We start from the raw sequence: 15,164 nt of genomic DNA, 5'->3' as shown, positions 1-15,164 counted from the left end.
AGGCCTGCAGTAGAGGGGCCTGACTGTCAGAAGGAAAACTAACCAACAGAAAGGAATAGCACCAACATCAAAAAAAAAAGGACATCCACACAAAAACCAATTCCGAAGATCACCACCATCAAAGAGCAAAGGTGGATAAATCCACGAAGATGAGGAAAAACCAGTGCAAAAAGGCTGAAAATTCCAAAAACAACCAGAATGCCTCTTCTCCTCCCAAGGATAACAACTCCTCGCCAGCAAGGGAACAAAACTGGACAGAGAATGAGTTTGACGAATTGACAGAAGTAGACTTCAGAAGGTGGGTAATAACAAACTCCTCCAAGCTAAAGGAGCATGTTCTAATCCAATGCAAGGAAGCTAAGAACTTTAAAAAAACAGAGGAACTGCTAACTAGAATAACCAGTTTAGAGAGGAACATAAATAACCTGATGGAGCTGAAAAACACAGCATGAGAACTTTGTGAAGCATACACAAATATCAATGGCCTAATCCATCAAGTGGAAGAAAGGATAGCAGAGATTGAAGACCAGCTTACTGAAATAAAGCATGAAGACAAGATTAGAGAAAAAAGAATGAAAAACAAACAAAGCCTCTAAGAAATATGGGACTATGTGAAAAAACTAAATCTATGTTAGATTGGTGTACCTGAAAGTGATGGGGAGAATGGAACCAAGTTGGAAAAAACTCTTCAGGATATTATCCAGGAGAACTTCCCCAACCTGGCAAGACAAGCTAACATTCAAATTCAGGAAATACAGAGAACACCACAAAGATACTCATCAGGAAGAGCAACCCTAAGACACATAATAATCAGATTCACCAAGGTTGAAATGAAGGAAAAAATGTTAAAGGCAGCCAGAGAGAAAGGTTGGGTCACCCACAAAGGGAAGCCCATCAGACTAACAGCGGATCTCTCAGCAGAAACCCTACAAGCCACAAAAAGAGAGTGGGTGTCAATATTCAACATTCTTAAAATAATTTTCAACCCAGAATTTCATATCCAGCCAAACTAAACTTCATAAGTGAAAGAGAAATAATATCCTTCACAAACAAGCAAATGCTGAGAGATTCTGTCACCACCAGGCCTTCCTCACAAGAGCTCCTGAAGGAAGCACTACATATGGAAAGGAAAAAGCGCTACCAGCCACTGCAAAAACATACCAAATTGTAAAGACCTTCTACACTATGAAGAAACTACATCAACTAACTGGCAAAATAACCAGCTAGCATCATAATGACGGGATCAAATTCACACATAACAATATTAACCTTAAATGAAAATGGGCTAAATGCTCCATTTAAAAGACACAGACTGGCAAATTGGATAGAGTCAAGACCCATCGGTGTACTGTATTCAGGAGACCCATCTCATGTGCAAAGACACATATAGGCTCAAAATAAAGGAATGGAGGAAGATTTGCCAAGAAAATGGAAAGGAAAAAAAAAAGCAGGGGTTGCAATCCTAGTCTCTGTTGGGAAAACTGGCTAGCCATATGCAGAAAACCTTCTTACACCTTATACAAAAATTAACTAAAGATGGATTAAAGAGTTAAAGACCTAAAACCATAAAAACCCTAGAAGAAAACCTAGGCAATACCATTCAGGACACAGGCATGGGCAAAGACTTCATGACTAAAACATCAAGAGCAATGGCAACAAAAGCCAAAATTGACAAATAGGATCTAACTAAACTAAAGAGCTTCTGCATAGCAAAAGAAACTATCATCAGAGTGAACGGGCAGCCTACAGAATGGGAGAAATTTTTTGCAATCTATCCATCTGACAAAGAGCTAATATCCAGAATCCACAAAGAACTTAAACAAATTTACAAGAAAAATACAAACAACCCCACTGAAAAGTGGACAAAGGATATGAACAGACACTTCTCAAAAGAAGACATTTATGTGGCCAACAAACATATGAAAAAAAGCTCATCACTGGTCATTAGAGAAATGCAAATCAAGACCGCAATGAGATACAATCTCACAGCAGTTAGAATGGCAAGCATTAAAAGTCAGGAAACAACAGATGCTGGAGAGGATGTGGAAAAATAGGAATGTTTTTATGCTGCTGGTGGGAGTGTAAATTCAACCATTGTGGAAGACAGTGTGGCGATTCCTCAAGGATCTAGAACTAGAAATACCATTTGACCCAGCAATCCCATTATTGGGTATAAACCCAAAGGATTGTAAGTCATTTCACTACAAAGACACATGCACACTTATGTTTATTACAGCTCTATTCACAATAGCAAAGACTTGGAACCAATCCAAATGTCCATCAATGACAGACTGAATAAACAAAATGTGGCACATATACATCATGGAATACTATGCAGCAATAAAAAAGGATGATTTCATGTTTTGCAGGGACATGGATGAATCTGGAAACCATCATTCTCAGCAAACTAACACAGGAACAGAAAACCAAACACCGCATGTTATCAGTCATATGTGGGAGTTGAACAACGAGAACACCTGGACACAGGGAGGGGAACATCACACACCACGGCCTGTTGGAAGGTGGGGGGCTAGGAGAGGGGTAGCATTAGGAGAAATACCTAGTGTAGATGACGGGTTGATGAGTGCAGCAAACCACCATGGCACATGTATACCTGTGTAACAAACATGCACATTCTGCACATGTACCCCAGAACTTAAAGTATAATTAAAAAAAAGTACTACCAATGTTATTGGAAAATGCCAGATAAAATAATTTTAAAAATCCATTCTGGCAATCTGTATCTTTTAAGTGAAGCATTTAATCCAGTTATATCCAAGGTTAATCTTGATATCTGAGGCTTTGTCCCTGTCACACTGTTTACTGTCTTCTAGTTGTTTTACAAATTCATTCTTTCTCTCTGTTGTTGTGGTTTGATGAAATTTTGTCAGATTTCCATTTGATTCCATTCTCTGTTTTATAAGACCTGTGAGTTTTATATTTTCATGTGTTTGGATGATAGTATCAACCTGTTGTTTCCATGTTCAAGACCCCTTTGAGCACTTCCTGTAGGGCCAATCTAGTGGTGACAAATTCCCTCAGCATTTCCTTGTCTGGGAAAGATTATTTCTCCTTTATCTATAAGGCTTATTCCGGCAGGATATAAAATTCTTGGCTCACAGCTTTTTTCCTTCTTTCTTTCTTTTAGCACGATGGCTAAAGTGCCATCTCATTCTCTTTGGCCTATAACATTTCTGCTGAAAAGTCCACTATTAGTCCTTTATACGTGACTTGATGCTTTTGCTCTTGTAATTTTAAAGATCTTTCTTTCACTTGAATTTAAACATTCTGAATATAATATGCCATGTGAAGTCCTAATATGCCATGTGAAGTCCTTTTTTCAATGTATTTACCTGAAGATCACTGGATCTCCTGTATCTAAACATCTCTTTTGCTAGATTTGGGACATTTTCATCAACTATTTCCTTCAGTAGGATTTCTAAACTTTTTGATCTCTTTCCCCTCAAAAATATTGATAATTCATAAATTTGGTCATTTTGTGTAGTCCCAGACATCTTGAGGGCTGTTTTCATTCTTTTTCATTTTTTCCTTATTTTTGTCTGGCTGGATTATTTCAAAAGATCTGTCGTCAAGTTTTGAAATTCCTCCTTCTGCTTGGTCTACTCTATTACTGAAGCTTTCAAATGTATTTTGTATTTTCTTTAATGAATTTTCAGTTCCAGAATCTGTTTGGTTTTTTAAAGATATCTGTCTCCTTGGTATATCTCTCATTCATTCATATCTTGAATTCATTTTCTTATTTTTGTACTGGTTTTCACATTTCTCTTGTACCTCAATGAGGTTCTTTAAAATCAATATTTTGAATTCTTTATCTGTTATTTCAAGGAATTCTTACTGATTGGGATCTGTTCCTAGAAAATTGTTGTGGCCCTTTACTGGTATCATATTTTCCTGCTTTTTCATGTTTCCTGTTTCCTTCCATTGATATCTGCATATCTGGTACTGTTTTTCCAATTTTTAAAAATTGCTTTTGTAGGGGAGAATATTTTTCCTGAAGATGTATATATGTTGTTGGTTAAGTAAGACACCTTGGCTTTCATTTTTGGTGCTGTTGTAGCGTGGTCTTTGTGTGACTTTTTCAATAGTACACAGTCCACGGTATGTGTAATTTCCTCAGTGGCTTAGGGTATGGTTAGTAGCCAAAGCTGTGAAATTTTGCTGGGGACTTGGATGCCAACTGAGTCAGTCTTTGGGCCCCAGTGGTGGCAGCAGAAGGGTGAATATGCGTGTTTTTAGGCCCTATAGTAGCTTATGCTGGCTGCAGTGTTACAGAGTTCTGAATGGTTGATTCTTGGGCCTGCAGGTGAATTGCTTGCTTAGAAGCTAGTAATGAGGGCAGTGGGCTAGATGGGTAGACAAGTTGTCAGCCCCCTGAGTAGCTGGTATGATATGAATGATGGCAGCAGTGGTGGTGGAGCAACCCAGAGACCCAAGAGGTCTGTGTTGGTGTTGCAGGTAGCTGCAATGGGTTGAGCATGCTAGTTCTCAATTCCACAGCCGCCCAGAGCAGGGCAGTGGGTACTGCCTAAGTGTCCATTATGGCATTCCTGGAGGTGGCTGTTCTCTGCTTTTGTGTTCATGGTGTGCCTGGGGTTCACTGAGACTCTTGGATCTGTCGGTTTACAAGTTTCATTAAATTTGAAAAATATTTCTTTAAATACTTATGTGCCCCTTCTCTTTGGAGATTTCAATTGTATATATTCAAGGCCACCTGAAATTGTCCCACAGCTCAGTGATGGTGTTAATTTTCTAAAATTATTTTTTATCTTGGTGTTTCACTTTGGATAGTTATTATTGCACTGTCTTCAAGTTCACTGATACTTTCTTCTTAAATGTCTGATTTGCTATGAAACCCATCCAGTGGGTTATTCACCTCAATCAAGAATGTAGTTTTCATCTCTAGAGGTATGATTTCAACTTATTTAAGACTAAGAGACATTCCATGTCTTTTTGAACACATGGAACAGAAGTATAATAACTATTTAATAGTAACAGCTTAACAACTTCTAATTCTAACCGTGTATAAATTCTGAAACCATTTCAATAAGCTATTTTTTTTTTACTTCTGTATTTTCCTGCTGCTTTATATGCCTGGCAACTTTTGATTGGATGGCAGACATTATGAATTTTACTTCATTAGATGTTGGTTATTTTTGTACTTCTGTAAGTCTTCCTGAGTTTTGTTCTCAGACACAGGCTATTACTTAGAAACAGTTTCATTTTCTTGTATCTTGCTTTTCAGATATGTTAGGCAGGACTAGGAAAGTGCTTAGTCTAGGGTTAACTATCCCCCCTATTGAGGCAAGACCCTTTTACGTACTCTTTTCAATACCTTATGAATAGGGGTTTTCCAGCCCAGGCCTGTGTGAGTGTCAGTAACCATCCCCTCTAATCTGGTTGGATCTTTCCCCAGCATCGGGTAGTTTCCTCACACATATGCACTGATCAATACTCTACTGAATACATAGGGGGCTCTTCACCTATCTCCAGTATTCCCTTTCTGTATACCTCTCCCCTCTCTGGTACTCTGTCCTGCAAACTCTAATAGCCTTGGTCTCCTGAGACTCTGGTCTCCATCTTTTCCACCCACAGAGTCTGTCAGGTTCCATCTGGTGCTTCCTCCCTAAGCAGTAACTTGGAATTCTCTTAAGGCAGTCAGCTGTGGCAGTCACAGAACTTACCTCATTTGCTTCATGTTTCTTTTAGATCATTTTCCTTTGCACCTAATATTCAGTATCTTAAAAACCTTTGTTTTATATATTTTGTTCTTTTAGAGGGTTGGTTCAGATAAAAGGGTAAACCCTGTCCCCGTTAATTCATCTTGGCCAGAAAAAGTACCATCTAGTTTTTTGAATATGAATATATGTAGAATTTAAAGCCATTTAGGATGAGAATGACTCCTTACCTTATTAATGTATCATCATCCACAATGACTAACCATGCTGTTTTGTCCTGGCTATGATTCAGAAATCTTTCCAATATGGCAAATGTCTTTCCACAATGACCTAAAAAAGGCAAGAAAAAACTTACAATGTATTATTTCCTATAAAATATATAGAATTCATTAATTTCTTTTGAGTTTTGCAGTGTTGTAAGAGCTTACACACCAACATGCAGCTTAAAAGTTCAAAATTTTTAAAAATAGCCTTTCTAATTTTCACAGACACATTGAACCAGTAGGAACTTTAGAGATAATGAAAGTCAAGTCATTCATTTCACACACGAGGAAATGGAGACTTAGAGAGATTAGTGGAATTACACAGTCACACAGATAATTTGAGGCAGAGATAGAATTAGCATCTTCAGTCTGGGCAAGAAAGTTTTAAGACTCACAGCAATGAGCAGTGGTATCCTTTCTTAGATACGCTTATTCTGAAGGAGGTGTTAGAACCCCAGGCACCACTGCCACAGGGAAGCAGCAGTGCAAAGGTGGACGCTTATACCTCTATTTATTTTGTAAATATTTACTACCATTAAGTTTCTAATATGCCAGATACTGTGGCAGGTACTAAGATATGCACTGAAGGATACAGTGCTGAGTAAGACAGAGTAACAGTCCTTCGGATACCAATAGATAAATTGCAATGCTTTAATGGTAACTGCTGGGACCAAAATAAAACACTTGGGAAGAGCAGTCAAATTGATAAACAGGAATATGCCCCCTCATTTTAATTATTTGGTGACACAGTGGAGAACAAATATTAACTTATATTAATGACTATCAAACCACTCAGTTTGACCTTTATTTTCTTTACTCTTGATCTCTGTGTATTTTTAACCATTACAATATGTATGTTTGAAAGCCATCTCAAATCCCTTTTAGAACAAATATACATATAGGCAATAAGGTCAGACTAGAAATGAAGAAATCAAATAAGGAAGGTATACGTAAATACATGATTATTAAACCCAATCTAAAACAGTTTTTCCAAATCAAACAGCAACAGACAGACTCAGTAATACACTTAACCTTGTCAGAAGAACTGGTAACTACAGAAATGGCATATCTGATTCTACACTGTACTATATTAATGAAAGAATTATGAGTGACACATAAAATAATTAAGATAAACTGTATATAACATAATCAGTTTGCTACTTTTTTTCTTTACTCATAAAAGGGCGTGGGGAACAAAAAAATAAAGAAAAAAGGGTGGCAGAAATACTGGATAAAACTTAAGCTGAATAAAGACTATTTGAAGATGAGGTGGCCAAATTTACACTTCCATTTTTGACACAATTTTTAAAAATTTTTATAGATTTAAGAGGTACAAGTGCAGTTTTGTAACATGGGCATATTGCACAGTGGTGAAGTCTGGGCTTTTGGTGAAGCCATCACCCAAAGAGTGTCTATGGTACCCAGTGGGTAATTTCTCATCCCTCACCCCTCTTCTACTTTCCCACACCTTCTGGAGTCTCCAATGTCTACCATTCCACTCTCTGCATCCTAAAAAGTGTTTTTAATTAGCCTGCAATTTAAAGAGAAAAGCAGGTTTATTTCTAACAATTTACTAATTAAAATCTTAACATATAGAATAGAGTTTATTCTACATATAACTAGTGTAGAATGTGATTAGGTGGCACTCACAGGTAATACAATATGTGAACTAGACTATAATACTGACAAGGATAGAAGCTTTGTGTGGGAATATGACAAATCAACTTTAAGCACCCCATCATGACCACAAAGAATTATGAAGGTATGAAAAATCTATTGTTAAATTCTGTTGGAACTATCATGTGCTCAATTATAGGATACAGTCTACTAAACACCTGCAACACTTTGTACTATAAAGCCCTTAGTTTGAAAGAACCAATCTATATCCGTGAGGGAAGAAGGGAAAAAAACTAGTATGAGTCAAAAATTATAGCACTTACAAAATATTTCATTTTTATCCTAACCTAATTTACTGTATTTACAGAATGGGGGTGTTTAATAAGGAGACTAGTAAGAATTATGGACTCACCTCTATCTGTATTAGGAATTCCCAAATCCACAGTAGGAATGGAATTTTCAGTATAGTCACTATAGTATTCAATGAGACTTGCTTGGCTCTCCCAAGTCTGCTTAACAATAGGTACTGAAAAAATTACAGAGATGACAATCACCGGCACAGTTACACAAGAAAGCTTAAAAACTCAAAATGGCAGTATAATCATCTACAGAGGAAGAGAAACATTATTTGTTGTTCTCCAGGTGTTCCAAGAGTTGCTTGCTTCCAATCCTGAGAAATGCCAACGTTGTTGACTAAAACCCTCTTCTTGAAGCATTTTCAACATTCTCTAGAGTAAAGCATTTCTCATTCCTGGTGATGAATGCACTTACTTCCATATACTGACAAATCTTCTAGTTTGATTATGCTATTGTGTTTACATTAATGTTAACTTATTTTTCTTTTACCATGGAGCGTGGTAAGAGAATATCCATCCCTCTTACCATGAAGCATGGGAAGACCTCTGCAAACTATGCATGTCCCCACCCAAAGATTCTAAAGAACCACCCAACCCTACAAAGGGCATGACCTTGCCAAATAAGAATCACTGCATATGATGACTGCTATTACGATGTTGTACTTTTGAAAAATGTGGAAGTAATAACATACAAAACTACTACAGGCTTTAAAATTCTATCATTAGCAGCTAAATGTTTTAACACAAACGCAACAGAAAGCTGTCCTGGTTTTCTGTATTTTTGCTTTCGATGCTCAAAGATAGCTCTGTCTGCAGACCTGACAGAGAGCCTTACCACTACTTGATATTAATTCACCTGACCACGTAATTATTTTCTTCCACACGTAAAAAACAAAGTACTGCCTATGCATCTCTGAATTTTAAAAAGTGGTTTCTTGTTTTTTCAATAGAAAAAAATCATTTAGATATTATATACTGTTAATTTAAGAATCAAAACTCTGATGAACCAAATCTTCACTTAACTTTTGAGAAGCTTTATCAGACCACGTATCTTTCCCCTGTTCCCAACTCAAATAGAAATAAACGCAAAAACTGATGTTTCAATGTAAAATTTAAGTGTTTAGCTAGTAAGTAAGCAAATTCTGAGTCCAGTTCAGACAGCCCTTAAAATACGAAAGTGCATCATTTCATAATCATTCATTGGCTTTTTTTAAAAAAAAACTGAGTTCTGCACATCTACTAAATTATTACCAAATTACCAGTTAAATATTATTTTCATATATTAAAATATAATTTTTCCACAACCATAAAAAACAGATAGTTCTAAAGGTTTCTACATGTCAAAATGGTCAAAGATGTACTAAATAATAGATAGGGCTACTGGGGGACAAAAAAAGGAAAAAAGAAAGTTTAAAAAATTTTACTCTGTTCTACTTCCAAATTTCGGCACAACAAAAATGTTAACCTTGGCACTGCTGTGGCAGTTTGCTTTGCATATAAGAAGCAACAGAACTTACCCCAGAAAGGGCTCCCTGCAGCTTGCAGCCACTACAAGTTCACACTGCTGGGTAAAATATCCTCCACTACATAATGCTGGAAGAAGCTGTGAGGAAAGGTCAAGAACTTTCCTCAGTCCCCCAGCAAGAGCCCTGCAGGCTGTGTGAATTTTGCTTTCAATTTGCTCAGCCTTTAGGCCTTCAGTCCTTTTTTGCTCTAATAGGTTTATTAAACAGCACAGGTGTTTCTTCTCAATTAATGGATTTAAATAAAATTAAAATCAAAATCAAGGGTGAATTAGCGCTTCTGCTTTCTCTTTTACTTTGAAACAGGTAAAATAGAAATTACACTAAAGGGCCGGGCGCGGTGGCTCAAGCCTATAATCCCAGCACTTTGGGAGGCTGAGGCGGGCGGATCACGAGGTCAGGAGATCGAGACCATCCTGGCTAACACTGTGAAACCCTGTCTCTACTAAAAAATACAAAAAACTAGCCGGGTGAGGTGGCGGGCGCCTGTAATCCCAGCTACTTGGGAGGCTGAGGCAGGATAATGGCGTAAACCCAGGAGGCAGAGCTTGTAGTGAGCTGAGATCCGGCCACTGCACTCCAGCCTGCGCAACACAGCAAGACTCCGTCTCAAAAAAAAAAAAAAAAAAGTAATTACACTAAAGGTAAGAATTAATGTGTGTATGACTTATTTCCCAACACCTGGCACAGTGCCTAGTACATAGTAGGTACTCAATAAATAGTTGAATGAGGACTGAATGTTGTAGGCATTTCAATAAAAGGCCCAGGATTATTTGTGGAAACTTGTTAAAGGAAGGTTTTATTCATAAAGGCAATTCAGCCTTTGATTAATCATTTTAAAACAAGCCAACCATTTAAATATACTGAGATATTATGATTCTATAACACCTAAAGCATTCAACAGTTTGTACATCTCTCCCCTTGTCAATACAACCTCCATGTGTCTGTCGTACCTCTTAGCCGTAAAGGATTTAAAGTCTTCCAAAAAAAACAGCTTAAGGCTTTATTTTCAACCACGGTTTTAATTCTAAATTAAACTTTTAAAATAATGGCCTATTTTATTAGCATCACTTAAATTCTAAAATGAATTCATTCTATTGTTTACAAAATATTTTATATTGTATTGAGGCACTGTATTCCTAAAGATATTAAACTTTGAGAAAATACTTTAATAAGTTACCTGACACATTATCTCCTTTTCAATAAAGAAGCATACTTCCTATCACATAATAATAGTGAATGCCTCCTTCAAGAAAGTTTGTCATGAGATAACTTAAACTTGGAGCAAAGTAAAAAAATTTTACTATAAAAATGCCAGCTGCACAGATGGCATAAATCTTTCTTAGAGCTTTCTAGACTCTAAGCAGAAGACGTGTCTCACTGTGAGGACAGAACATGCATTTTTACCCCCAGGGAAGTGACTTGTAAAGCTGTCTCAGGTTATAAATGAAAATGAACTTGACACTTGAACATTTTATTAAAACTACCACACCATCGAATGTGAATAGTTTTTATTTTAAGGAATCCACTATTTTCAGCTTGCAGATGGCCCTTTTGTCTCAGTATGCAAGTCAGTGGCCACAAAATCAGACCCTGATTGTACTTCTCAGGAGCAGATTAGGGACACACACACACGTGTGTGTTCTAATTCCTCATTTTAAAGACTAAGGTGTACCTAAGCCTGAAAAGTATCCCTCCTGGATGACCTAACACAACATTGTAGGGCCATCTGGAACATCAGCTGTTCAACAGCCAGGGAAAGGCAACACGTGACTCCTCTCCTCTCTTCAGTCATTGATCTAATCACCTCATTTGATTAGAGTCTGGCCTTCTATCTGCTGTATTCGAATTCAAGCCTCGCCTTTTAAGTAAGCAGATTGTACCACAGTACGTGTAAGCCTCTTCAGTCAGAGAGAACACCGCCTCCTAACACCCCTTTCAATCAGTTTGTTCAGATTTGCCTCTAGACAAGACGACAGCAGTAAAGATAGCAAACAGTTTTTTTTTTTTTTAATCTGAAAGGAATATAGTGCTAATTTTTAAGAGCTCAGGAAGCTATGGAAAGGAACTAAAGGCTGAGCAAACGGCAATTTAACCTCTTTAATTAGAGGCAGACTGCAGGAGAGTGTCCCACCACCCACCATTTGATGAACAAAACCAGTGGCTGCCACGGGGTACATGAGACATGCACGCAAACTGCATGGCAAAATGATCCAAAGAAAATTCTTAAGGTTTTCTGACAGCTCAGGTCCCACAGTGGGAAACACAGAACCCAAGACGAAGCAATCAAGCTGAATATTAAAACATCAGAGATCATTTCCTTGTTTAAATATCATTTTACATGCTATGCCTAATTCATCACCTTATGTAATCATTCCCAAGTTTCTTTAAAACCCTACTAAATGCTTGCCCCTCAGAGGGTGTTGCTGTTTCAACTATGTCAATATGGATTACTTCCTTGAGTCAAAAGACAGAATATAGTTTTGCTTTGTGTTCTAAGAATGCTATGTTTTACTTAAGTCAGAATCCAGACAAAAGCAATTACATAAATGTGTCATTGTTAAGCAAAGAAAGTACAACATTTAAAATATTTCTTTTCATTTTGAAACTTGGTTTTATTACCAGTTCTTCCATGAGAGTATAAAAAAGAAATGCAATCTGTATTTTCCCTTGCTGTGACTAGGGCCTTGAACACAACACGTTCTGTCTCTCCTTCTCATCCCGGAAGGTAACCAACACTATAATGAGCCAGGAGTGGGGGCCATCACCACTCAGTGCCAGGGGACACTGTGCCCACAATTAACAGTACAGCCCACTGTCAACTTGGCAAAGACAAGCACAGTTTCTCTAGATTTTTTTTCCTTCATCATTTGGCCTTTATGACTAAAGTATTTCTACCATAGAGCACACAGGGAAAGGAAAACGAAAAAAAAAAAAAAATCCAACACCCCAGACCATGTGTTCTGCTTGACTATAGCAGTGACATGCTCAGACAGGAGTGGCAGTCTTAAATTCTCAGCTCAATTTGTATTTTAGATCCTGTGTGGGTTTCAATTCCTTGCCATACCCATTGCTACTAAAAATGGAAAGCCTACTTTCGCAGCTTCTGGCCAAGTCAAAACTGACCTTGAGCGTAGTAGGACATCAATGTGAACACCAAAGACTATTTATCAAGTATTGAGTTTGTAATACATCCAAGGAGATTACAGTATAGCTGTGCTGTGGTAGATTTAGGAGCCAGAAAACCTAAGTTCTTGGCTCTGCTACTCAGTAAGATACAAGAAACTGGGCCAGTTGTGTATCATTCCATACTCAGGTTTTTCTACAACAAGTGAATAACAATAATTATATCACAAGGAAGTGTCAACATGAAATTAGATGATAGAACATATGTGAAAAACACACCAGAAAATGTAAAAAATATTAGCAGTTAGAGGCAGTTAGTGTGGTGTTATCCTTGTAACCGATATTACTGGATAACTCTTTGGGCCAACTGGTGGCTGGACTAGGCTTCTAAAATGAGGGGCAGAGCACAGTGGCCTGGCAGGCTACATGAAGTCATGCAAAATGGACTTCAAAGTCACTGAAATCCTGTTGCCTTAGACTATCTTTTCAAACAAACATATCCAAGTTGCAAAATGGTTTACCACAGAAACCCAAATAAGAAAACTTCATGATACATTTTAGGCCTCATGCTTCAATGACACCAGATTCAAATTAACAGCAGTAAATCAATGTATCTGGCTTTGGAAGGTTTGTTTCTAATGCTCCTAGCAGGCTTTTAAGATTTTGTAATTTTTAAAGACTTTTGAGTCAAAATTCAAATAGAAAAGGATTTCATGAATATCTAAAAAGAGTATCTCAAACTTATACAAAATAAGAAAGCAGTAAACTAGATTCAAAATTACTAAATCAAAATTAACAAACTATTTTTTTTCATTTCTGTAGAATATAAAAAATACAAAAGGGAGTGTCCCTAATTTTACTGCGTCACTGTGACCTGAAAAACGTGTTTCAAAGAAAAAGTACCAGCACCACTATCCTTAACATTCATATTGTGAAAATAATCACTACTCCAAGTGTAGCTTCAAGATCAATTAAATAAACTCAAACAGTTCCTGTTTGCTGTAAAAGAAATAAAACAAAAAGCAGTATAGTTCATTTCCCCAATACCTATTTAAAGAAGGTATTTGTCAAAATAATCCCAAAAAACCCTTCCATATTATGAAAAAAGTAAAAGGATATTAAATTTAGGTTAAATTTATGATAGAAAATTTTAACTGCTATACTGATTCTTCATAGTATCTTAGGACTCGTTGTATAACAAATGTATATATTCACTTAGGCTGATTTAATAGGATGTGGAATTTAATGTGGCTATTTTAGGCAAATACGAAGGTTTACAGTTAATGTATTTTTAAGATATAATTGATTATAGCTCAATTTTAATTGATGTTGATGTCTTAGACAATACTATAATCTCAAATTACAATATTATTTTATTTGGAAAACATCTTCCCCTTTAAAATATAATTTGTATGTATCATATTATCACATAAAATACATAAATGAACTTCCTCAGTAGTTCCAATCCCATGAAAATGACAGTTGGTTTAGAAATCTCTCCTACATAAATATCACATTCTTGGTGAAATCGACAGTCTTTTCATGAGAAAAAAAAAAAATGCACTAAAATTAGAAAATGCAAAAGACTGCCTAATTTTCAATTTCAGAAAAGTGTTGCTTGAAATAAGGTGCAAAAGAGAGAAATTATGTCTATTTATATTTAGGATGGGCTTTTTTTTTTTTACATTATCATCACAACTTAGCAGAATTCTGTAATGACATCAAAAACCTGAATAAAAACAACATTAATCTGCATGCCAGGATTTCCTTAAGAAGAGATTCACTGTTTGTACAGTGGCTTTTTCTTCTTCTCCAATATTATCTACTCATGAGCAAATACATCTCTTAACTAACAAGTTCCAAGGTAAGCATTTGAAATAAATTGAAAAAAAAAGAAAAAGTCTTTATTCTTTGTTGGCATGCTGTTACCCTGAAATCCCCTCTTGACATTCTTCATCCCGTTTAGAGACTGCGCACAGACCTAATATGTTGTTTGAACCTAATACTTTGTTTGACAAAATGGATTGTTTTTCACACAGTCTCCAAGACTGCCACACTGAGCTTTTCCATTTCCAATTTAAAATACTGCTATAAACAGTATCGGCTACGACCACTCATGTTTCAACACAAAATTTTCCTTCCTAATTGATCTTGGTGATTGAAATGGTGCAATGAGGAATATTGATTAAATAACTGCTTTCACTTCAACATCCGGACTGTCATGATCCCTTTCCTGAATTTACACTCAAGAATTCATTCGTACTTTTTTTTAAAAGGTAGTTTGGATTTTAGCGTTTGATAAAATGAATAACCCAAAACATACTTCTGTCACCATGAAATTTCTTGCATGTTTTTACTGCAACAAAAATATCCTCCTTCTTCACTGGCTTTCCCTAAAAAAAAGAAAAGAAAAAATATATGCATATGTGAGTCAGCGTTAACTTCACACCCACGTTAGATCTCACATGCTCTAGAGTTCAAATTAACCAATGTCAAGGATATCAAACATATCCGGGACGAAGTTTTAGGGGAGAAATGGAAACATAGGGCAGCTGACAATACAGCCTTTCTGTCAGCCAGCCC

At 36.6% G+C, this 15,164-nt stretch overlaps 1 protein-coding gene across 4 annotated transcripts in view; it reads right to left on the bottom strand.

Annotated features, from left to right (window-relative positions):
• B3GLCT (beta 3-glucosyltransferase) overlaps window positions 1–15,164 on the bottom strand; it is a 119,965-nt gene that overhangs the window by 30,029 nt on the left and 74,772 nt on the right. For all 4 annotated transcript variants that reach the window (XM_028837566.2, XM_077974165.1, XM_015120830.3 and 1 more), the window contains exons 10-12: window positions 14,905–14,974; window positions 7,989–8,102; window positions 5,927–6,026 (exon numbers count right to left, since the gene is read on the bottom strand). In XM_028837566.2, the coding sequence (XP_028693399.2) occupies window positions 5,927–6,026; window positions 7,989–8,102; window positions 14,905–14,974 (284 nt within the window). The remainder of the gene's footprint in view (window positions 1–5,926; window positions 6,027–7,988; window positions 8,103–14,904; window positions 14,975–15,164) is intronic.

This window comes from Macaca mulatta, chromosome 17 (assembly GCF_049350105.2).
Source record: "Macaca mulatta isolate MMU2019108-1 chromosome 17, T2T-MMU8v2.0, whole genome shotgun sequence".
Lineage (NCBI taxonomy): Eukaryota > Metazoa > Chordata > Mammalia > Primates > Cercopithecidae > Macaca > Macaca mulatta.
The sequence above is the reverse complement of the archived record's forward strand: the minus strand, read 5'-3'. Positions and strand labels throughout refer to the sequence as shown.